The sequence below is a fragment of the Vicia villosa genome, unplaced genomic scaffold (assembly GCF_029867415.1).
Source record: "Vicia villosa cultivar HV-30 ecotype Madison, WI unplaced genomic scaffold, Vvil1.0 ctg.000460F_1_1, whole genome shotgun sequence".
In the NCBI taxonomy this organism is placed as follows: Eukaryota; Viridiplantae; Streptophyta; class Magnoliopsida; order Fabales; family Fabaceae; genus Vicia; species Vicia villosa.
In genome coordinates this window covers 643,991-670,671 of record NW_026705220.1, presented here as the reverse complement: position 1 = coordinate 670,671, position 26,681 = coordinate 643,991, and the positions used below count along the sequence as shown (strand labels likewise).

Here is a 26,681-nt window from a genome sequence, read left to right as displayed (position 1 = left end):
CGCTGAGAATTTGGCGAAGGGTTTATATGTGGCTAGGAGTTGGGGTTTTCTTGTCTCTAGAGGATTTCATAGAGTTCTTCTTTAAATGTTCAAAGATCAATTGCTTAATCAAGCGAGCAATTTTGGCGGTTGTTTGGTTAGCTACGATTTGGACCTTATGGATTACGCGTAATCAGGGGTGGCCCTGAGCACGGGCTCGTGGGGCGGGAGCCTAGGGCACCAGAATTTTAGGGGCACCAATTTTTTTTTCATATCCCTATATATATTAAAAGAGAATTTTCTATTATAAAAATACTTGCTAGAAATTTTTTTAAAAAAAAATACTGGTTAACAAAATTATAAGGGCACTACAAAGTTAAAATTAATAAAAGAATGTAATTTCTCATAAATAAAATATAAAAAAATAAAATCAATTAATTTCTCTAAAATAACATTAATTAACTTATCCATAATTTTAGCAACTACAGAGTTTAATTGAGGCACTAAAATTAAAATAATGATATAGAAAATATTTTATATTATTGATCCCAAAATTAAGAGTGAACTACTTCAACTAGCTGAACAAGATAATGATCTCAAAACTAAGAGTAAAGTCGAATCTTTAGCAACTCATGGAATTAGAAACTTTAAATTTTTAGTAGCTATGATTATTTGGTAGCTGAATCTTGAGTCTGCTGAAGAGTCTTTTCGAAATCATGTTTTCTTATGTATTATAGATCAAACAATAGACTCACTTGATAGAATATTTAAGTAGTATAGCACATATGAAAAATATTTTTTGGATTTTTGTTTAGTATTGAAAGGCTTAGATCATTAATAATTTTGTTTGAAGAACCGAAACTTATTAGAGAAGTGTTAACAGTTGAATCAAAATTAAGCTATATAATATTGAGTTTTTTAAAGACTTTTAATTGTTTTCCTAATGCATGCATATATTATAGAGGACTATTGACTACTCCTATCAGTGTTGCATCTGCTGAAAGAAGTTTTTCTAAATTAAAATTATTAAAATCTTATTTGAGATCTACTATATCACAAGATAGATTAAATAGTCATGCGTTAATTTCAATTGAAAATAATTTTTTGAAGAACCTTGATTATTAACAAATTATTAACGATTTTGCAACCAAAAATGATAAGAGGATGATATTTAAATAATTTTAAAGACTTGGTCAATTTTTTTATAGGAAAAAAGACTGGATCAAGAAGAAGAAGAATAAGTCTCTTTATCGTGGTTTATGTTTTGATGTAGTATAAACATTGATTCAAAGATCCATATTTCTATTCTTTTTGGACAATATCAAATGAAAATGTGTTTTTTATCCAACTATTTCTTTTATCTTTACGTATTTCTTGTTAAAAAAAATTATAGGGGCACCACTCTTTTGATTCGCCCAAGGCACCAAAATTCAAAGGACCGACCCTGCGCGTAATGCTATCATTTTCAAAAATGATTCCTTTTGTTTTATAGAGTGTATGTCGGAGATTGTTTTCACGTCTTGGAATTGGCTTTGTTCTTTTTACAAGAAGGTGCCGTTGTGTAATTTTTATAGTTGGAATATCCAACCTCTTTCGTGTTTTGCCTTGTAATTCTCTTTGTATTGGGGTGGAGCATCCCTTTTGCTCCCTTTAATTCCAATACTTATTAAAAAAAATAATTCACTTTACAGTGTCAATATATTTCAATTAAATGCATATTTTATTTCCTTATTTTTAAAATGTAAATACAGAGAATTATGAGAAATCTTATTTTATCGAAAATGCATGATATTATTTTGAAACACATAATAATAGCTTTCTCTTTCAATTTGTGGTGGTGGTGTTCACATCAGCGAATTAATTTCTGAAGGTGGAGAAAAACACAAGAAAGGGGGGATTGAATTATGTTTTTTTATCAGATTTTAATTCCCTTTATTTTAAAATCTTTTCTTTCTTCTTGTATCTCGTATATTTGATATGCTATGAGTTACGTAGAAAAAGCATATTCTAAAGAATAATTGCTTAACCAATGAGACGTTTCATTTTAACTTCTAAAAGTTATCAGAACTTCTGACTTGCCCAGTACAGTTCTGCAGATTTAAAGCTAGAAGGTTCTGAGTTAAGATGGCATGTGCAGAGAGTAAAAGATAAGTTTATTTTCTAAATAAGGCTACCTCCAGTCCACCTTCTTTAGGTGATTTGCCTCTCAACAGAGGTCTTAATCCACTATAACCAATTCATGATTACAACTGCACGAACCTCCGTCGTGACTAACAATCCTGCACAGCCAACTGCTGTAACTAACCATCTGGACAATGACCCGTTCAGTGATCTCCACGAGATATAACGTTCATTGACTTAGGAACCCTGCACAGGCTACCCGCTATGACTAACCCTGCACAAGCCAACTGCTTGTGACTAACTACAATGGATTGTTCAGTGATCTTCATGAGATATAACATCCATTGACTCTTGGACTCCTAACCTTCACTTGGTCTCCAAGAGATTTCCATAATGACCTCAGACAATTGTCTTCTTAAGCTTCTGACCTCAACTGGTCGCTCAAGGCATCTTCTAGATATTTACATGAGTGCTTCTAAAATAAGCAGATATTCTCCTATGTTAAGTACAGATAGTTTTCAGTCAATTGCTAAGAATTAACACAATGTGAGCAACAACTCTTGTGTTTCATTTGTACATACAAGAACTAAACTATCTTGCAGTCTTCTTTACTTTATCTTCTGGATGAGATCTTTGCTTCATTTATTGATAGAAAGAATTAGAATACTTGCTCTCCATGATAATTGCTTCTTCAATCTGATCTTCATCTTCATTCTTCTTTAAGCAGGTTAAGAGCAACAACTCTTATGTAGATTTACTTCTTTGATTCTGATCTTCTTCCCTTGAATATGGAGGTTGAAGTTTTGGAGAAATCACTCCTTCTTGTAATACCATCTCCATTAATTCTGATTAAGCATATGTTGAGCAACTTCTCTTGCATTTGATTGCTTCTTCAGAAAGATCCTCATCTTCTTTTACTAGAATCAGATAAGGAGCAACAACTCTTGACTCTTTAGATTCTTTATCATCAACTTTTGATGCATCTTTCGTGAGTGTATTGGTTAGTTCTCCTGTGGAGTACACTTCTTATTTAGCAGGATCTATTCAGCTTCAATCGAACTTCTCTTCTAGTAGGCTGATGTTTTTGGCTTTTTGTTTCATCATACGTTTCATGTATGTTGCCTCTTCTATAACTTCTGATGCATGACCATTTCTTCTTTTATACTTTCATGCTCAATTTCTCACTACAGATTTTCTCCAAAGATATTTCTTTTTTTTCACTCTGTAGATGTATCCTGGATTTATACTCTGATGTTCATTTTAGATGCATACTTAGATGCATACAAGAACACATACATTCAAATCTGAAGATTGATCTATTTATAGAGCTGGGTATGTTACCGTTGGAATCTAGCCGTTGAGATTTGTTTGAATATTGCTTTGAATGCCTTCGTCTCGATTGGATCATAAATGACAAGTGTTGCTCTTGGCAGAACCTTATCTTCAACCTGATGATTATAGTGGATGGCGTATTTATTTTGGTTAAGCTTGTCTTTCCAATGCGCTGCATGTGGTTTGCTTCTTCAATCAACCTTGGGAGTTATTCCATTTAATGTTGCAACCATTTTGCTTATGATGATGTTTGTAACGGTTCTTCCTTAGATTATGAGCTCTTATCTCTTATTTAATTTTTATGCTGAGCTGTAGGCAATCTTCTAGTTCACATGTGACTTTGCTGTTGTTTGCTTTTTGTATGTCACTGCGTTGTATCTTCAGAACTTGTAACTTCAGAACTTCTGATCTTTCTACTTGCGTGATCTTCTGATGTTGCAAAGCTTCTTATAGCTAATTTGTTCATTTTCCTTGAAGCTTCTGATGTACTTTCTGATTCCGTGCTTGTTGTATGTGAGCTTTGATATTGCTGTTTAAATTTTTGAAGATTGTTTTGTTGAAGTCGAGCTTCTTATGATACTGTTGTTGTTGCATATTCTTCTGAATGATCTTGTTCTTCATTGTTGTTTCTTTACTTCTGATTTGTTGATTTTGGCTTGTTTGACGTATTCTTAATCAGAACATCTGATGAATGATGTTTAGCTTTGTCAATCTTCTGGATGTCTGATTTCATATCTGAGCAAGTTTCTGATGTAGTCGTTGTACTCTTTTTGATGAATCCTGTATATGGTTTATAGCAAAATATCTGCACACTAAATGAAACTATTAGTAATAAAATTGTTACTCACAAAATATATGCTTGTTATCATCAAAACCAGATTCTGAGCATAGATTCTCAAGCTTGTTATAACAATTTCTACATATTTAATGGTTAAAAATCGCATAATTTGAAGAATACAAAGGCAGTCTTTGTGCATTTTATGTAAATATGTGAAAAATTAAAATATTCTTTTGGGATCTTTTTTACTTATAGGTTTAAAGGCCACAATAGTATTTTTCATACAAATTGTAAAATATTATATTGGTATATTTGTAAAGGACCCACAAAAAGCGCCCAAATTAGCTTTCTGCTTGCCCGTTTATTAGAACAAGCATATTGATCGCCTTCTTTTTGAAACATGAAGGTGACATGTCCCAATTTGTTAGTGTTTAAGAGAGGGAGTCAAATGGAGATAGCCACGTTTCCTAAAGAAATAGGAAAGATAACTACCCTTTTCCAATGCTCATAAGTTGGGTGTCACAAGAAGTAGCTACCTTACCATAGGAAAGTGTAGAACCCTGCCCTAAAAATTTATAGATTTAGAGAGTCGCCACCTATTCTACCAAGGCGAATAGGAAACCTATGCAATTAAGAGATCAGGGTAAGATACTATATTCAGGTCGAGGGAAGGTGTTAGGCACCCTCAACCCTTTCCTAAAGGTTAACATCTCAAAGATAAAGGTTTATGGCAAGGGTTATAAAGAAAGGTGACAGAGAGTAATAAGAGTTAAAAGGCTAATTATATGAACATGATTAGAGTTTGGAAGAGGGGGACTCGCCTTGTTGCCAAGTGCCTACGTACCTCCTTAGGGAGGATCAGAGTCTACGTAGTTCGGGGACAGGATTGTACGCCTTAGAGTTGAATTGAATGTATTTGAATTTGTTTTGAAATTGTTTTGAAATGCGAATGTTCGAAGGTATTTTGAGTTACCTTATCGTAGTTGTGAACATCGCATTGTTTTGAAATGCGAATGTTCGAAGGTATTTTGAGTTACCTTATCGTAGTTGTGAACATCGCAGTGTTGAAACACCGTAGTATCGTGGTTTAGTGTATTTTGAGTGTTTTGAAGTGTTTTAGGATTTGGGCGTACAACCCTGATTTAATTTAGCACTATTAACCGCAACGATCAATAGATTCAATCGCCATAGTTAACAGATTTGAAGTTGTATCGTTACCAATTTAAATCAATTGATTTGATTATTACTGATAACGAATTATGGTATTTTTTAATAATTTTTGATAATTAATTTGTATCGTCACCCCTCGTAATCGATTGATTCGATTAAAGAGAACAGCGAATTAGAATGAGAAAAAAAAAGAAAGATTAATCATCGCGACTAATAAGATAGTCGAAACCATTTAACCAAATAGAAATTAATTATATTTTAATTAAATAACATTTTAATTAAAATTCATTATTGCCCATAGCGATTAATTGATTTAATCGGAACGAACAACAATTTAGAATTTTTAACACTTTGGCCAATAGGCCAGTGGGATTGAGCAAACCCTAATGGACGGATAAACCTTTATGGGGTTTTTCTTGTGATCTATAATATTAATTAAAATTCTATTAAAATAAATAAATCGAAATATCGAAAAAAAATAATCGGGGAAATAACTATGGCCCTAATCCTAATTTTAATCCAAATCCTAATTATATTTCTAATCCTAATTAAATAAATAAATCAGATTAAACATTATTTATTAATACTTTAAAAAAAAAATTAACAATAAAATAGAAAATTATAATAAAACCTGGCAGTTATCCTATGCTGTTGCTCTTGGAGGGAGCATGGTATGCCTGCGGGTTGAGGGGCGTCAGATCATATGCTGGCCTGATCTAATGGTCGCAACATGAGGGTTCACCGTGGTCACGCGTAAGACTCCTGCGTTGGATCAACGAAATACAAACAAGTAATAAAAATTACTTGTCTTACAGCGGGATCGAACTCACGCTGATGAGACTGTCAAGCAGGCTTCCAACCACCCAAGCTACGTTAACCGTTTGTCATGTATACGAAACCAATGCATTATATAAAAAACAAATCTGGGAAATTTGAATTAAAACAAAACGCGCCCAGCCTGTGCTTCTCCTTCACGTTGCCTTTTTTCTTTTCTGGAAATTTTCAGACCTTTTGCCCACGGTTATGGTGTGTTGCTACAAGTCCACAAATGTCAAATTTGCCACACAATCCAAATAAATCCCAATTAAATACCCAGATTAACTAAAAGATACCCTCTGAACGCGATGGAACTATTATTTTTAGCCAATTTTGCTTCTAAATCAAAAGCCCCAATTTATAAACTATGAACCCTAACAATGGTAAAATAAGGATTTTGCACAGAAACTCCAATTAAATGATTCTAAAACGTCCCAGGCACGATTATGAATACGAATATATGACTAAATTATACTTGTAATACACAAATTCATGGAATCAAAATTTTCAAGGGAAGCCCAAACCGTGACGAATTGGTGGCAATTCAGAGTGTTGTGGTCGATGCTGAACACTGCAATACCTCCAGAAAACTCCCAAGCAGCGATTAGGATCTCGTACTTGGCTTTAATTGAGATAAATTTCGATTTTTTTCCTTCCCTTTGTTCACGGTTTTGGCCTTTTAGAATAAGGGTTGCCGTGTTCAATTTCCTTTTTTTTTACAGCCTTTTTTCGGTTTCCCCCTTTTTAGTTAGAAAAATCTTTTCTTTATATCGGTCAAATTAGGGTATTTCTATACCTAATGGGCCTATTGCCCAACTAACCTAACAATTACAAATAATTTTGATAATAATATTTACATTAATACTAATAATCTTAATATATAATTAATAAAAATAGTTAATAATAATATATACAAATTCTATAAGAATAATGTTTAAATAATATCATCTAATATTAATATTAATATTAATAATAAAATTAATAATATTAAATACTAATAGTTAGAAGTAATAAAAATTACTAATAATAATCCAAAATAAATAAAAAAACAAAATGCAAATGTTAGTAAAAGAAAAATAATATTAACAAATGATGAAACCCTTGAAACACCTGTTAATCGCACCCCATTTATTTCTCAGGATATTTTATAAGAGGGCGGGTTTGACAATAGGAATGTCAAACCCCATGACTCTTAATTTTGACCCTTGATGAATTAAAAGATATAGATCTGATCGGGCAAATTTTGGGGTATGACAGAAAGCACAAAGGAGGCAGAAGGGAAGACTTGTTAAAAAAAATTGTAATCTAGGCATTGTGGCATGTTTAGTTTAGTTTGACTTACTTATTAGGTTTGTTTAAGGCGAGATAAAATCTCTTCCACTTGTATCGTTAACTTTACAACATTATTGGTTTTATGAGGTCACTATTTCCCCTGCATTGGTAATAAGGTGCATGGATTTTTATTTAGGTGCCTCACACTCTATATAAATGTGGAATTATTGTGACTTTTTTCCAGAATAGAGGAGTGAAAGGAAAACTTATTAAAACCTCCATGAGAAGCAATGATATATATTGGATCCTCATAATTCTTGCCACCCTGAGAAGAGACTACACATGTTGGGTCCTCAGAGAGGGACCCTTGTTGTCCTTTAAGTCAATATTATATGGTGGACCTTCATGAAGAAATCCTTGTCGCTTGTTTAGGCCATCAAACATGTTGGATCTTCATGTAGGAATCAATTTTATAGAGGTTTCTATAGACTTGAAAGGGGGTGAAGGACTAGTGATGGATCATAGGTGGCTTTCAAAGACTATGATACGAAAGTGCATGAATAGGTGAAAGGGCAAGGTTGAACATATTTTATAGAGGTTTGAGGACTACTAGGTTTAATCAAGGGTATCTTCATTAATTTCCCATCAGACATGAAAGTTTCTGCACACTTCTATCATGTGTGGGAGATTAAGGCCAATTTGGCGTCCCAAGCATAAATCATCATTGATCGCATTTGATGCCACACATGCTTTTCACGTTGAATGAAGTTTAGGGATTTCCCTCAGGTGACATATTATGATTTCCCTATTCACACCTGGAGTTGTATTCTAGATTGTGCGTACAAGACTCACTCCATGCTTAACGAAATCGCCTCATATTAATGGGCTCGCCTTAGGCATATCGCAAAGACTCGTTCAAATAAGGAAAGGAGAAAAAACTAAAATCTCTTCGCCCTTTCTAAGCCCTCGTGCTTAAGGGACTGTGTATTGATATATTTGTAAAGGACCCACAATTGAAAATTTGGAAGGTTCATTAAATGGGAACAATGTAACATGTCAGCACACTAGCTTCCTAGTCGCCCATTTATTAAGTGAGCTCCTATCATTTGAATATGATGTCCATTTCTCATATCGACTACATTCATGTGGAAATACGGAGGTCACGTGTCACAAATTTTTATAGTATGAGAAATGGATTCAAATGGAGATAGAGATGGTCCCCAAAGATATGGGAAAATAACTACCCTTTCCACATGTTCCTAATAATTGGAAGTGCATAACCTATCTTCTGGGGATCTAAGATATGGGCCTAAAAGATTATTATAAATACCTCAACCCTAATATTGATGATAATCCAATTCACTATGTAGAAACACTAGATACAAAGAATATCACCATCATTGCGTGAGCTTGCTCTAACACTACAACAATCCTAAAACTTGTGACAACCCTACATAGAAAGGGGTTGTCATGTAGTGTACTTTTAGCAAGTACAAATATGATCTTGATCCTATATCATTATACTTGTGTCCAAATTCTAGAATATGATCTGGATCATGTATCATTCTATAAGCATTTATATTTTATGATTCAACTAGTAGAAGACCCGTGCGTCCGCACGGGTAATTCAAAGCTTAAGATGAATAATGTATTACAAATGCATAAAAAAAGTTTAAAAAATCGTATGAGGAATGTTAAATTAAGATTCATAAAACATAATATAGATGTAATGAAACTATATATTGTAGCTATTTTAAAAAAAGAAAAAGTTGGAAATGCAATAGACAAAACAGTGTTATGGTGATAGCGACCCGTAAAATAAAATATTTTATTATTATACATGTGTTAATTCTCCGTCTGTATTTTCTATCAACCATCAACAACAAAATTGTATTTTCATAGCTGAATTATTTCATTAACATGTAGACTGGATTTGTATTTTAGACAGTTATTACATTTGAATTACTGAATTACTTCATATATTGTTAAGTATTTCAAGTTTAACATTGTATGAGTTCAATGTGAGTTGTTCAATGTATTGCATAATCTGGCAATATTATAATGAAACTGATGACACTCCGTTGATAAATGACATTGCAGTGGAACATAACTCTATCTCAGTTCAGTGTATACAATGTTGAGTGTTAAAGATATCTATCTCACATTAGTGTATACAATGTTGAGTGTTAAAGATATACAACTTTCTAAACAGCATAACAAAAAACATGTTGAAGAATTAGTTAAACCAAATTGTATCATGCATAGATAAATGAAATTCAAATTAAGAACTGTAAATATAGAATGAAGAATATCTTAGATAATTTGATAAGGCTTATTTGTTACCAATATATAGTTGTTATTATAAAATCATTAATAATTGAAATATTTAAAAATAAATAGGTAGCAAATCACCAACATGATAAATCTAATATGTCTAATAACTATAAATTTTATAAATATCATTAAATATTTTGTTGGTTAAAATAAAAAAGATAATTTGGTGATAGTGACCCGTGAAAATAATAAATTTAAGCGATAAAACTCACAGGAATTAATAAATCCTATTATCATCGATAGATGATAAACCCTCCTCGTTAAATTGAAAAGTGACTAAAATTTAATTGAGAGATCTGTTTAGGATTTAAGAAAAATTATGAAGGAGGTGAGTATTTTCCTTCACATGAAAAATTGGCAGCAACTATTACTCATAAACAGATATAATCATGACATGTATAAATATATTATTTGTACACTATATTATTAAGAAACAATTACTTGTTCTAAAAATTATAAATGATTTTCAGCAGAAATATTTTGAAATGATATACCGTGCGTAGAGCTGCGGCAACTAAAGGCTGGGAAGAACGTGAAAGAGTTGTGCCAATAACTATAGTCAACAGTTCCATTATGTTAGAAGTACATCCTCACATTACAATTATAAAATTATAAAGAATGAAAAGGAAAGAAAATGAAAATGGGAAGCATAAGAGTGGGCCAAAAACTTAAATAAATGTGACCAAGATTTTGCACATACCATGGTGACACCAAGAAATTACACGCAGTCGGCATTCAGAAATATCTGAGGTCAAAATATAAACAATAAAAGAAGCAATTGCTGGTGTCCATTTACCTACCATGTATATTAAAATAAAAAACCATTTACCTACCATGTATATTAAAATGAAAGAACCATTTACCTCTTAATCATAAACTAAATGTAGAAGTTGCAAAACTAATTACAATATACCTTATGGCTAGCAACATTGTTTGGCACGTCTATATTCAAAAAACATTTTCCAGGGTATCTTTGATTCTTTATATCAACCAATACAGATTTTATGATTATGCAATTGGAATGCAAACTCCTGCAGCTAGGGCGAATCATGTAGATTACTCTTTCCTTCAGCCCTGGACATAGAATAGCCTACAAATGGTGAAACATGATAATGAAAAGCTTTTGATATAAAACATGGTAAAACATGATATTGTACTGAAACATGTTGCAATTATACCATTCATATGAAATAGAGATATAAGGGATATCATTGAAGAAGGCCTCTCGAGCTCCAGCTATAGTGCCTGAGTAAACACTGAAAAGGAATTAGACATAACAGGTACAGACACAAATTTCTTTATGATGATAGCTACAAACACAACTTTAGAAAAAAGAAAACATAAACTAAATATTACAACTCATATCAACCTAGCAAGCTGGAAAATAAGGTGACATAATCAATTATTTGTAATATGTTGATAGAAAAATAAGGTGAGAGAACCACATATAATTGGAGAAGTTTAAACAATATGTCACAACACTTTTTTTACCAACCTTACTCAATGCTTCAGTTATCATATTTCCAACCTCATGATTGTTCCATGCACTAACTGCTACCACATCTGCCAATTCGCTATCTTCAATCTGCAATTCTCACAATCACAACTCTTCTAAGTCTTAACAATAATACAAGGTGATAATTGTAGAGAAGCACACTACTATATATGCAGGAAATGGGAAGTTTCAAGTTTACCCGCTAAATAAATATGTTTAAAAAAGAAAATACATAGAAGGACAAGAAGAAGTAAATGATTCACCTCTTTTGACATCTTCTTAAGCTCAGCTACAAGAGCTTTCGATGTCTTCTCAATGTCACGTGTAATAGGCTCAGGATTTGCACCAGCTGCAACAACCTTCAAAATTTAACATAAAATAAGGCCCCAATAGCATAACATTAAGCAAAACCAAACATAACCAACCACTTACTTATTTACTCATGCTACAATCCTAACCAGCTAACACAAATTAACAAACCTACCTTTACACTTTCTACAATCAGGCCCTGGGCTAGAACAATAGAGGTTGTGGTTCCATCACACGCCATAGATGAATGTTATGGTTACTAAGGCCATTGGACATATCAAATCCTGAACTTGAAGAAAGATGCTTTGAGTGGCCAGTTACCTTCATTGGTACGCCATTAACCTCCATGTCAACATACAACATGACCTGAAATATTACAACTTTGAAATTATTACGAAAGAACAACACATTTGTTAGCATTAAGATACAACAGTTGAATTTCATGAGGCTATTACTATTGGTATCATGAGGTAATTCAAATTTCTAGATAGACATGTGAAGTTCACGCTTCCAATTTTAAGAAATCAGTTAGCCTACCCTAATTTCAGCCGAAAACTGAGTTTGCCACAAATCATCAAACTGAAATTCAAACTAAAAGGAGGAAAACAATGAAGAATGGCTGCAAGTTTAGTTAGAGACTGACATGTACTTGTCCAATACCAAGTAAAGACTTTAAAACTTGTAACTGTAATTCTCACCTCAAAAGACAAGCCATAACTTGTAACTTGATCATCTGCACAGATCCACTGATGTTTTCAAGTAACAGCTACTTGTCCAACAACACTGTACACAAAGAAGGATCTTAGGACAAGCACTACGTAATCGAAAGTTTCAAATCTCAAGTAAAATGTTACATTTGATTAATCATACCCTTCCCATAATGAGTATACATTATACATCTTTGCCACAGCTAACCCCAAAGAAGCATCCTCCAATGTTAAGATCCTGCAACAAAAAAGTACCGTGTCCCGAAAATTTAAGTAACATAACTCTTTGTGCTAAGTGCATTAGTAACATAACCAAATGACCAAAAGTTTTAGTAATAACATACATTAGATTTGGAGCACAATGTTTAATCTTCCAAAATATAGCATAATTCCAATGAGTATTGAAACAAAGACTTCAGAGTAGTTGATGTAAATTGTTACCCATCTTCTTCTCCCCTTTGAAAACTTAGAAACCTTGAAACCTCCATAAAAAGACCAAAAAAACCCCAAATCCAATCACACAGAAAGAACCAATACATCACCTTTCCCTTATCACTGTTTCAACCTGCAATATCACAAAACCATAGCTCTAACATAAGCAACACAAACATCCAAGAAACATTTTCACTGATTTACAAAAAAAACATGTAGCAAAACATCGTATTTTGAAAGATGAACACATACCAAAAGTCAGATTTGCAGAAAAGGTATGACCTTTTCACTGATTTACAAAAACAGCATGTGGAAAAACCTTGTTATTCCCTTTTTTCCGAAAGACAAGAGGTAGAAAACCGATTATCCAGTCTTCATCTATTCAAACCCAGAAAAGGAATCAGAGTGAAACACAACAAATCGTCCAAAAACGATATAAAAGCTATGAATAAAATTAAGTATACTCATACCTTGTTACGGTTGAAAAAAGACAGCGGCTATGGTTTGGAAGATGGAGGTGGTGATGGCTGGCGACGGGATTTAGGGTTTTGGGTGAAAGAGAGAATACAGAGAGAGAAACGGGTAGACGGGGGAGAAATGGGTAGAAAGTGAGAATGAATCAATTTTGAAAAAGAAAAGAGAGAGGGAAACATTGAATGAGATGTAGTTGTCACTTGGCATAATCTTTGCTTTTCATTGGACAACAAATGTGTATTTAGTGAATTACATAAAAGGGCATCAATTAGTGTAAATGAAAAATGTGTTAAAGGGTAATATAGGGTGTTTGGTGGTATGTCTCAATTTTAGTTAGGTAGTTGATATATTGAAGACTACATTCATTTTTTATTTCTCTATGTAATGATTTGTTTTTGTGATGATTTTTGTTACTGTCAGATGTGCTTATTTATTTGTGTTTTATCTTTTGTTTAGTAACTTATATGAATGTTATCAAAGACGACATTAGTAGGAACATAGTTTAATTAGCTTCAACTTTGACTAGGCAGTACTGTTAGAAGAAATACGTCATAGATAAAGTAAGACCATCTAAGTCACAACATCAACATGATCCCAAAACTAATAAGCCATAGATGCAAGTTGTGTGATATCTTAGAGACATGTATGTCACGTTACTTTATGAGAACCATATGACATGACATATTTTGGACGAGGAGGTACGAAAAGTCTGTCTATATAATATTTTTTAGAATTTATTTTAATGTCTTGTTTTATCTAACTTCTAAATCATTCTTTCTTTTTTCCATTTTTGTGACTGATAAATGTCAAAATGTCGTTATTTTGAGTATATATTTATGGCACTTATCAATTCTATTCTTTTGGTTTTTGTAATAAAATCCCAGCTTTTGTGTAAATATTAGTATAATTGAGTTTTAATTTGTTTTGTGTACCATTTGATAGTGTTTTCTTTGTTTTATAGGTATTGATGCATATTCGATCCTCGAGGAATAAAGTTTCGACGACACAACTTCGAATACGCAGTTTTGGATCAAAATAATGGAAATTCTGTAAAAGCTCGCTAAGCCAAGTTGTAGCGCGCTATGAGCTTCACAAACAAAGAGGCAGAGTTTTCCAGAGCTCTCTTTGCGAAGTCATCTCACTAAGCGAGATTTCCTTTATTGTACTAGATATTTTAGAGAATAAGTGTAGCTCGCTTAGCCAGCTAATCTTGCTTAGCGAGCCTACGTAGATTTTGTGTTTATATTATTTCATTTGAGACATTTTAGGGTTATGGTTTTGGGGGGGTTTTGTGTCCCAACTCCATCAATTTCATTCTTAGATTAGGATTAGCATAGAAAATAACTATGGAGCGTGCATTTGGATGATTGGAGGTGGATTGTTCATCAATCGGAGCTGACAACCCGAGAGATATTCAGTTCATTTCTCTTCTTCTTTGTGTATTTCTCTGTTGTTAGGTTTTGTTTGTATATTTACTCGAATCTTATGTATATTTATTGCTCATGACATAGTATAAAATCTGCTTTACAAATTGTTATTGTTATCTTCTCTAATATGTTTGCAATTATAATTAGGATTTGTGTTGCTTTAGAGATAAACTTCACGGATCCTGATTAGTGAGTATATTTGCATGTATAATAAGTTATTATCTCCTAAGAATGTATTTATTTTGTGTTCATACATTTTATTTTTCGTTTTTACTTTCAACCCATTCAAACCCGAGCTCAAAAACATAGAAACCGTTGAATGACATTCTAACAACCATCTTTGTGGACACGATAATTTCCGGATAAATATTTCCAAATCTTTTGTTGCTTGCCCTCTACCGCTTCAACAATAACCTATCATTTAAACGTACCAGTAGAGACAAGAAGGTCATTTGTTTGACAACTCCATACGAAAGATGATGTGATTCCATCAAAGATAATGGGTTGGTTGATCTTGCCCTCCCACCTTAAGTTAAAACCAAAGAGATAATGTCATGCTGGTTTTTTTATGAGAGTTGACATTAGTATACAATCAAATTCTTTCTACTAGGTAGGTAGGTGACTATAACACTAGACGACGTGTCATGTCCGCTACACTGCATTGACTAAATTTGAACGGTGGAAATGATGGTTAAGATGACTGGATTTGACCTAGAGGACATTGAATAGAAATTCAAAAAAGACCAAGGGGCGTCGTCTATGGTACAAGATTCTAAAAGGTGTGTTTCAAAGCTATATGAATTTACAAGTTGATTAGATGTATGATTTGGTCCCACTGTCCACTTGCGGGAGGGGGGGGGGGGCGTTTAAAACTAGAGAAAATCTCTATATTGATATGGCCCAACATAGAAATTGTTTACACCTAGCGAGATTCGAACCAGATGTCATACCCCAAATTTTCTCATCCTTAATATATTTACAAATGCCATTTTATTTTGAATGAGTATAATGTCTTAGGGGATAGCAAAGTAAGAGCAAGGAATGCAGCTATGGGACGAACTAAGTTCGAATCCCACCACCTCCATTATTTTGACACTTTTCTCTTTTTGTTTTTTTGTCACTTTTTTTTACTAATTAGCTTTTTTAATTTTACATTGTTATTACTATAATTTTTTATATTGGATTTCTATAGCTTTTAGTTTTAATCTTATTATTATTATTATGTAAAACTAAAAGGAACTCAAATTAATTAATTTGAATTAAATATAAATTTTAAATTAAAAATTCAAAATTAATTGGTTTTAATGATGTGGCAGGTGACTGGACAAATTTTGAGGAGCCATGTCATTAAAAAATCTGCCAAATAACGGGGGACCATAAAAAATTCACGTTATTTGATATTGGGGGACCTAATAACTGTTTTTTTTATAGGGATACTAAAATGTTAGTAAAATTAAAGAAGGGGAACTAAAAATGCATTTAAACCTAAAAAAAAATACAAAAGTTTCTTCTTTTCTTATAAATGACCAAAACATAAAAATACTTATTTTCTTAGTTATATTTTCATTTCTTTTCACATTAACCATAAATCAAAACAATGAAAAACATCTCCCTTTAGTTTAAGTTAAATTAACTAACCAATCACTAACTTAACAAAAACAAGATCACTATTATTCAAAAAGGAATTGATTTGGTCCCTTACACACGAACTAGAAACTAGCTATAAGTCTCAATCGTGTGAGCAAGCAGAAGTTTTTTGCTTGGTGACTTTACATCATTTCATAAAAAACACTAGCTTAACACTTACGAACTATGATGTCTCTGATTCCTTCTTATGTAAACACTAAATTATACATATGCCCAGTAACACTTAATTATACATATGCCCATTCGTATATAAATAAATAAATAGAAGCAAGAAATAATCAGGAAGACATTTCCTGAGACAATCAGACATTTCCTTAGACAATCATACGTGCCATAGGCTAGAGAAGGTTCTCCTTGAGTACAAGGGAAGTGAGGGGTGCCTAACACATTCCCTTCACTTAACCGACTCTTGAACCCACATTTGGTTGCGATGACCATCTTATCCCTCCTTTAGGATTTTATTGTTATTTGCCTATTTATTAGGAATAAATAAAATACGGTGGCGACTCTGTTTTTTACCGACTACAACACCTAGGACCTTGAAAGGAGTACACTTTTAGAACCCAAGTCTCTACCACTATGCCAACCCCTTGGAGATAGATGTATGTTTGATACCATGATCATGTGTTGTATGCAAAAGACTGAGACGTTTGTATTTGCATAGTTGGGAAACTTAGGTAGAATAAATAGGAAGATATTTTTATTTATCACATCCATATCTTCTCCCCACATCTAAAGAAGATACGCTGATACTAGTTAAGGAGAAAGAACTTGCAAAGTAAGAGACAAAAGAGGAGGGACCAATGCATGTAGTTTTGTCTATGCATGTATACATATCATAGACATAGCAACCGTGATACTATCTAGTGAGGATAAAGAGAAGGACACTTTAGTTCATGATATTGTGTAATAGATTATGAAGGAGATTAAGAATGCTTTGTGATACAATGGATTAAGGATGAAGAGGGGGTAGTTTGTTAGCAAAACAATATGAGGTTTTTCATATTTTGTATTTCATTTAAGATCTTTTAAGTATTATGTATTTAATTATTTATATATGATATTATTTATTTTGTATTTTTGTTGACGTGTTATATTACATATTTTATTTGAATATTATAATATCTTTTACTATAACAGTTAGGCAAAAGGTGGGAGAGATAATATAATATTTGATTTTGCAAGGGATGGAAATTATAAAAACAACATAAGTGATCGATCAAGGCAATTAAAGAGATAAATAATGAACTCCAATTATCACTACTTCTAACTTTATAAATGACTTCCTACAACTTCAAAGTGATCTATTGAGTTTATTAAAGAGATAAATAAAACATATTTATTAGACACATTTAACATTTAACACTACTTCCAACTTTATAAATGACTTCTTACAACTTCAAAGTGTTAAAAATCATTTAATTCAAATTAACAAAGAAATTTTTTATAAAGTCATAATTATTTTCCATGAGTAACTCTCTTTCTTTCCTTGCTCAAGAGAACATAGCATTGTTTCATTTCATACAATTTCCACATTTTATTTGTTAAAGAAAACCATCCTATAATACTTTTATTATAAATAAATATGTTTGTGGGCAACTCTTCATTGCATTAACTTTACAACAAATCTGTTTCATTCATCACTAATATTTTTTTTAGATTTTCCTACTAGCAATCATTTGAATGAGCTAAAGAGATAAACACAATATATTAATTAGAGATATTTAACATTGATTTAAATTTTATAAATGACTTCTTGCAACTCTAAAGTGCTAAATATGATTTAATTAAAGTTAACAAATCAATATTTTTTTTTTGTTTAGTATAAAGCAATAAGAGAAATCTCATTTCTTACTTGTAAAACTGAAAACATATGGCTCAAATTTCTATGTTCCTTAATGCTCTGATCATCTTTCTGTATCTATTTCTTGTTCTAACTAATGGTCCTAGTAAGATATTTTTCACACAATTATCCAACTTTTCTTATACACAATATTTTAGCACATTGTATTAATATTCTATCTTTTTTATTTGACATTGCAGTTCGCATTCCCTGCACTTCTGATTCGGATTGTCCAGATATGTTTTTCCCTCTTTTTACAAAATGCGTTAATTATATTTGTGCGTGTGATTTGTAACATTTTTAATTTTATTTGTATTTCATAAGGATTTTACTCTTATGTTCTTGTGGTGTCACCTTATTTGTAAGAGTTTGATTTACTAATCTCGAAGAACAAAGTTCATAAGTATTTGTTGGAAGAAAAAAATGTGATAGCTCGTTCGGTTGAACATAAAATATCCCCAACAAACAAATTACTATAATAACATTTGATTTGTGTTTTCTTGTCCTTTCATTTTGTGACAAATTTTGAAGTGTATTGTTATATTATGCTAGTATTATTGTCCAATTTAATAAATAAAGGTAATGTATAGGTATGGAGATTGACTATTTACTTTACTTTCACATTTGATAAATATTTAAAAAATATTTTGAGAAGAGGCAAATGTTAGTCATTAATTTTTACAAATAATTGGTTATTCTGGTTAAATCATGTGATTATGCATATACAACATGTGTTAATACAAGAATGTTTCTTTTGTAAATATTTCAATGATAGTAAATTGTTTTTATTTAAGAATGATTATATTAGTGAGTAAGGATTTTCTCTTTTATTTAAAGAAATTGAGAGTTTTATTGCCATTTTTTAAACAATATAAAAAATATAAAGGTCTGTATTTTCAAAATAGGTGATATTAATTGGTTATTTACACAAAGTTGTAGTAATATAAATATTCTTTATTTTAAGAAATGAAAATAATATTCTCTATCAATTCGGATAGTCGATAAACAATACTCTAATATCTTTTTTTTAGTTTTAAAGAGATTAGAGGCAAAACTCACACAAATTAAGTATATGTAGAGAAATAAAATTAGTGTGACAAGGTGTATGAACCAAAGATATTTGAAGTAGGTTAAATATCTACCATCCACATTATATTGAAGTTATGATGCATTAATTGGTCGTGCGCGTGCCTGATTCGCATAATATCTCATGCATACATGTAGTCCCACTTGATCACATCATCCATCATACAATTAAAAATTTAATTAGAGATAGCTTTTGCAAAGTTTACTTTCATAAATATAGATTAATTACATAATAATACACTCAATGCAACTTTATTGTTAAATAAGAAACCGTTCATGGAAACTTTTTTCTATTTGATCTTCCACCATTATATTAGTAAGGATGTTCTGTGTGGATGTCTGCTAGGCAACATCATTCTAGGTGGAGTTATCACTCTTGTTTGAAACTCTCACGAATGTAGTACTACTGTTTACGGTGATTTCCGGTAAACAACCGCTAGTCTTCCAAACTATAATAAATATGATTTGGTTACTCGCAGGATCGACTAGATTGATCCTAGGACATAGTCAAAAAGGTTGTTATTCATGATAGTTCGAATTATGTCTATGATTGATATGTCTCGAAATAAGAAATACTTGAACAAAGAAATAAAGATTAGCAGTCACCTTGTTATACACGTAAATATAACACCAGTGAAAGGTGAATTAAAGATAAAATATAAGACAAAACTGTAAAAGTGCGAGAATCTTAAAGTGCAGAAAAGTTAAATGCTTCGAAGATAAATGACATGAAAATAAAGAGTGCAGGAATGTAAACGACAGAAAGTAAATGAAACGCAATAATATCGAAAGATACTTGAATAAAGGAAAATACACATGTATTTAAAATGGTGTTGGTGTCATACGTACATTTCTCAGCGAACTCTTTCTCTTAACACTTGATACTTGAGTAATATGTGAGTGATTTGTACAAAATGAACACACGGAATCCTAACATTAAGACCATTATTTATACTAGTTTCGACCCTAACGGTCCTACACTAATCTAATGCCACGTTGCCCATAGAAAATCCAGGGATGCCATCTGTCTTCGTGCGGTTACATAAACTACTTCGAAATTCAAATCATCACGCCTGAATCTCCCTTCGACGCGTGGCAACGTAATTTAAAATCGAGAATGCCACGAAAACACACCAAGCTTCAGTACTTCGCATATTTCGCAAAAACGTCTAAGTCTCAAAGACCATTCTTCTCGAATTTAGCTTCGGCGCTCACTATCTTTGCTCCAACTTAAACATCATTCTCGAAGCATGGCCATCAGTAGCCATTTTCTATCTTCAAAGATGGTCATCAGTAACCATCTCCTTCGAATTTCAGACCTTCGAAGGACATTCTTCCCAAACGAAATCTTCAGCTAACAAATTGCCCCCAATAAATGCATGTTTCTAAAAACAAGAGAAATAGGCGTTTCTTGTTATAATAAGATTTCGTTTTATAGTTCCGAGACTATTGATTGACGTCATAATCATTTATGACTCTGTTTCCAAAACGTCTTGTCATTTTCAAAGATGTCTACTCATAACTTACATTCCCACGTTCTGGTCTTACTTCATGATCATTACTCCTATATACTAGGAGTAAAGCTAATAACTATTCGACCGTCGTTGCATTAAATCAACGCCTGCCGCGTGTCTCTTGGCTTTTACCCAAAAGATTTGAAAGGGTTTCCGTTAAACCTTTAAATACTTGAACTCCTACCCTCATATAACTTTCACCTCTATTTCCTTATTATTTCCACAGCAAGGAACATCTCAGGTTACACTCAGACCCATTTCCCCAAATCAAACTTACTCATGGCGTCTCCTTCAAACGTTCTTCAACCAGCTTTGAAACTTCAGAAACCTACACAGATAGGGAATGAAGAGCACATACCAAACCCAAATACTGCAGAAGTGCGCGCCATTTATGCTTCTCAGGTAATCATTCCCTTTGAACTTTCTGGAAAAACTCATGCCTTCATGGGTCCTTTACCAGGAGAAACTAACTCCTCTCTGAATAAATTCTTTCCTGCTTATTATAAAACTAGGCCTTTAGTTAGTAAGAACAAAATAAATGAAGATGACCGTCCTATCTTAGCAGATCCTGATGGTGCATAAGATACTTCGACCGTAACCCCTTCAGCCCTAGAGAAAATTAGGTTAAACTATGTAACCAATTTTGTGAAAGTTATTAGGTCAATTCCCTTAGCAAAAGACCCTGAACTGTATTATGCCTGGTAGCAAGAGTAGAGAAACACAAGGCTTCTTTCTGGAAACAACTGGGCATTTACGATTTAATCCAACTGTCCAAGACTGGTTTAGAATACAACCAAACCATGTTAGTTGCGTCAGTTCATTTCTGGGATGCTTCCCATAACACTTTCCATCTTCCATGTGGAATGGTCACCCCCACTCTTTTCTACATAGCTGCTATCACGGGGCTTCGACCAACCGGAGAAACCTTTGACCCCAATGTCATGGATACCGATACCATTAACTTTAGCGAAGCAATAGTTACTTATACTGCGTTCATTCAACAATATCATGACGAGAATAATGAGGTAGTCTCGGACGAAGAGCATATTGCTTTCTTAGCATTATGGCTCTCGAGGTGCGTTTTCTGTTCTAGGTCCATACAGGTAGCAAAGAGGTATCTTTGTATGGCCAATCAACTACATGCTGGGACACAACTAAACCTGAGCCAGTTAATTCTAGGGTTTCTCTATGAGAATCTAGGTGAAGCAACAGACCTCATTAAGAGTTATGAATCAGGATCTCTGCTCTTTGCTGGTCCTTTCTGGTTTTTACAACTGTGGCTTAATGCTACTTTCGAAGCTCACCTCCCATTTCGAGGTACTGTCAACGAAGAAGATCCAAACATCAAAAGTCGAGCTGTAGAAGGAACCAGGTTGGCTTTGCTAACTCCTAAAGAAGAAACTGGGAAGCTTCATGAACATTTTTTAGCATATGTCATGATGTTTGCTCAGTGTTATCAATTTAGCCCTTCAATGGCTCCATTCGTACAAAGGACAGTGGGTCCTGAATGGTTCACTCGAAGATTTCCAGCAATGTCCCCAAATCAACAAACTGAATCCGTGATTATTTGGGAAGCTTTTCTTACCCCACGGCTATTCTACCACCGTCTTCGACCCTCCAAAGGCCAATGTGTTCTTCTCTGCTACCAACCAAACCTGGTATCGAGACAATTTGGATTGGTTCAAATAAAACCCAAATGCCTGTATGAGAAAAGGAACCATATGTGTCTACATACTTTGTATTTAGCTGAAGATGAGTGTGAATCAAAAATCGCCAGATACACTGGTGTTACTAATCTCTCTCCTGTTCCTTTCGAACCTGCCTTTTATTCTACTCCAGATTTCCAACAATGGTGGACAGATTACTACACCATGCAAATCTTCGATGCTGAGAGCCTTACTCGAGAACTAACTGAAGCTTTTGCTGACGTGCAGGAAAACTTTCGCAAAGGTACTTCGACCCATATTAAAGAAATCCAAGCCTTTCAAAAATTCTTTGAGACTATCTACAGGCCTGATGATCTTAGTCGGACCGTTCGTGAAGCTGCAGTCATTTTACGCGAAAAGTTTTCTGCTAAACTGGATAAGTTGAAACTGCCCTCGTCTGTTCGACCAGAACTGCGTTATGAAGTGGCTTTCAAACTTAATCCTCCAAAATTCCCTCCACTGCCAAGTGCTGATTTTGGTGTGGCTTTAAGCCCTCCTTTCCCAGACTGGTTCGTGTGTGGGAATGCTTTTAAAATTCTTCAGGAAAGCACTAAAAAACGCGCTGAACGAGTGGTCCCGACTAAGCATACCCTTGATACTTTCAAAGGACATCTTCATATAGATCTTGAACATGTTCGTGTCTTAACTCCAATACCTGAAGGTTTGGGTTTAGACAACTTCCGACTAACTTTTCTTTTTTTTTCCGCTGAAATACTGATTCCAGTTTCAACTACAGGCGTTGCTCGAAAGAGAAAGATCAAAGAAGCCGCTGTACAAAAGGATTCTGGAGTTTCGAAGAGCAACAAGACAAGTAGGAGTGATTCTACCACGACTGGCAAGAAACCCACGGTACATACGCATTTTATATTCCAACTTGTATATTTTTGTGGATAGTACTTACTTTGCTCAATTTATATTCTTCAGACTTCGAAACCTCCGGTACATTCGAAGCGAAAAGATTCTCAAACAGCTGTTTTAGACGATGAAGACAAATCTCCTCCTCGCACCAGGCAAGGACACAAGAAAAGACAGAAGACTGTCACTCCTTCCGGCAAAGAAAAGGGGTCTGGTTCTTCGAAGATTACTTCACCGGCTGATAAGGTATCTTCCGAAGAATCACCTTTAAAAGGTGGTAGTAACGTTCTTGTTGTAGAGAGCCACAACTCGAGTCCAGATAACATTCCAACCAAGGTATTTGGATTTCACAACATAATCATCTCTATAAATTTTAACTTAAACAATTTAAGTTAACATTTTACCTTATGGTTGTAGGATGATGTTGGCACAGCCACTTCTGATCTCCAAGCCTTCAACCTTACCATCGACCTTGATAATCTCCAAGGTAAGTGCATGTTCTTTCTTATGACAAACAGATTTCTTGCAATCTTCCCATCATAATGTGTTCTAATTACTCAATGCAGACAAATCTCACGTGTTTTCACCAGTTGTCGAAGACGCTCAGCCTCTAGCGACCATTATTCCTACTACGCCAGTTGAAGAAAGCCATTCAACTGATGATTCTCCTCCTACCCACAAAAGCGAAAATATGGAAGCAGATCGTCAATGTTCAGGTAGTAACAATGCAGCTGAACACCCAACTGGCAGTGAGGATACTATATCTGAACAAGATGCTATGGAGGAAACTTCCAAACTAGCCACAGCTGGCCCTCACGAAACTTCACCCTTTGGAACCATAGTTTCTCCTTAAACTACTTCGACGCCTGCTCCAGCAAAGCCTACCCCTTCAGAGTTGGAGCAACTCAAACAGACTGATCCTCTCAGCTTCCTCAAGGCCATGATGAATATTGATAACATTTCGCCCTCTGAGCTCGAAACTTCTCCAGCTGTCCAGACAGAATCTGGTGATAAAGAGGATACTTCTGACCTTCTTCATCAAATAAAGGAAAAGTTCTTCGAAACCAACCTTGTCGAAGCTCTTAACAAGAATCCTACCAAATGTCATAGCTTGAACCAACCTTTGAAGAAGGTGGATCTATTTCTGGTCTCAAAAGAAGTCTCAGAGGTGATTGTATTGCTGAGTTCTCTAATCGAACAACTTCAGTCTGACATTCTTCGAAAGCAAAATGTTGACGAACAACTTACTGCGAAGATGGCTTCTCATAATTCTTCATGGAAAGCTGCTACTGATGCAACCAAGAGGGGTGACGCCCTTAAGCTTAAACGTTTGAAGAATCAAGAAGCATATGACGAATGCGAGAAGAATATCAAATCCTGGAAACAGGAAATTAAAATGCTCGAAGAGAAGATAAAGGAGGCTGAGTCTCATCAAGCAACAATTCAGCAGACCAATCAGTAAGAATTAACTGAAGTGGCGCAGTCAGGGATCCAACACTTCGAGGCTGCACAGAAGCTAGTGCCAAAAATTGAAGAATTAAAGAGACAACGGGCATTGCTTGATCTTCGTATGTCTTCGTGGGAAACTCAGTATTCGAAGATAAAAGATAATCTTCCTAGGGATTTCAATTAGTCATTTCGAACTTTGTAATCCCTTTTTGTAATGCGCATTGATTTTGTCTTGTAATCGAATTCCACCAGGAACATATATATGTGCAACTTTTGTTTGCCAATTTACACACTCTACTCCATCTTTCAATGATCATGAGATTGACTATTTACTTTACTTTCACATTTGATAAATATTTAAAAAATATTTTTGAGAAGAGGTAAATGTTAGCTTTCATGTCATTAATTTTTACAAATAATTGGTTATTCTGGTTAAATAATGTGATTATGCATATACAACATGTGTAATTTAAATTTATAGTATACTTATAACAATTAAAAGTTAATGCAAGAATGTTTCTTTTGTAAATATTTCAATCATAGTAAATTGTTTTTATTTAAGAATGATTATATTAGTGAGTAAGGATTTTCTCTTTTATTTAAAGAAATAGAGAGTTTTATTGCCATTTTTTAAACAATATAAAAAATATAAAGGTCTGTATTTTCAAAATAGGTGATATTAATTGGTTATTTACACAAAGTTGTAGTAATATAAATATTCTTTATTTTAAGAAATGAAAATAATAATTTCTTTATCCATTTGGATTGTCCATAAACAATACATGAATATATTTTTTTAGTTTTTAAGAGATTAGAGGCGAAACTCACACAAATTAAGTATGTATAAAGAAATAAAATTAGTGTGACAAGGTGTATGAACCTAAGATATTTGAAGTATGTTACAGATCTACTATCCACATTATATTCAATGTTCTTATTATTGAAGTTATGGTGCATTAATCGGTCGTGCGCGTGCCTGATTTTACTAAGATCTCATACATACATGTAGTCGCACTTGATCACATCATCCTACAATTAAAAATTTAATTAGAGATAGATTTTGAAAAGTTTACTTTTATAAATATAGATTAATTACATAATAATACATTCAAGGCAACGTTATTATTAAATAAGAAACCGTTCATGGAAACTTTTTTTCTATTTGATCTTCCACCATCATTATATTAGTAAGGATGTTATGTGTGGATGTCGCCTAGGAAACATCATTCTAGGCGGAAATCTTGGAATCACTCTTGTTTGGGACTCTCACGAATGTAGCACTACACATTTCCTCAAGCAAAGGGTCTTGGAAAAGAGAGAAGTTTTTATAAGGCTTTTTTTATTTATTTGTGAGGTACGTCCCTTAACTTGGGGAGAATCCCTTAGCAGAAAGCGACCTTTTTAATGAGAGGAGAGTCACTAAGCATGGGGTGAGTCCCTCAAGTGAAGACGACCTTTTTAAGACGAAGCGAGTCCCTCAACTTTAGGCGAGTCCCTCAGCTAAAGACAAGTATTCATCTCTAGCCAAGTGTTTTCTAGAGCTAGGTTGTAGTAGCATATATATATATATATATATATATATATATATATATATATATCATGTTTCATTTTGATTGAACTTTGAGCTATCAAAGCGTCAATCATCGTGGGAGCTTGAGTGCTTTAGTGGAAAAAGAGCATGAGTGACATTTAACGCAACTCATGATGGAATTATTGGAAAACACCCATTTAGCCTCTTTTACTTACACACGTGTCTTAAAAGTGTTATGACTTTTCCATTTCTTGTGGATATTATCTCATTCGATAGATATAAGGCTTGCGCAACTGGGTTTCCGTAGGAAACTAATATATTGTCCCGAAAAACCAAATTTTCTTCTTCTCCTTTACTTCTATTTTTTTCTATAAAATATATCAGCATAAGGCTGTTAGAACAAG

General features: G+C 33.5%; 1 protein-coding gene across 1 annotated transcript; it reads left to right on the top strand.

Moving 5' to 3' along the window:
- The first annotated feature begins 18,098 nt into the window (after positions 1 to 18,098).
- On the top strand, positions 18,099 to 23,992 carry LOC131628527 (uncharacterized). Its single transcript, XM_058899358.1, has 4 exons — positions 18,099 to 18,242; positions 18,337 to 23,291; positions 23,367 to 23,784; positions 23,864 to 23,992. Exons 2-3 carry the CDS (start codon positions 21,537 to 21,539, stop codon positions 23,691 to 23,693), a joined length of 2,082 nt encoding a protein of 693 aa, XP_058755341.1. The 5' UTR covers positions 18,099 to 18,242; positions 18,337 to 21,536; the 3' UTR covers positions 23,694 to 23,784; positions 23,864 to 23,992.
- The last annotated feature ends 2,689 nt before the right edge of the window (positions 23,993 to 26,681 follow it).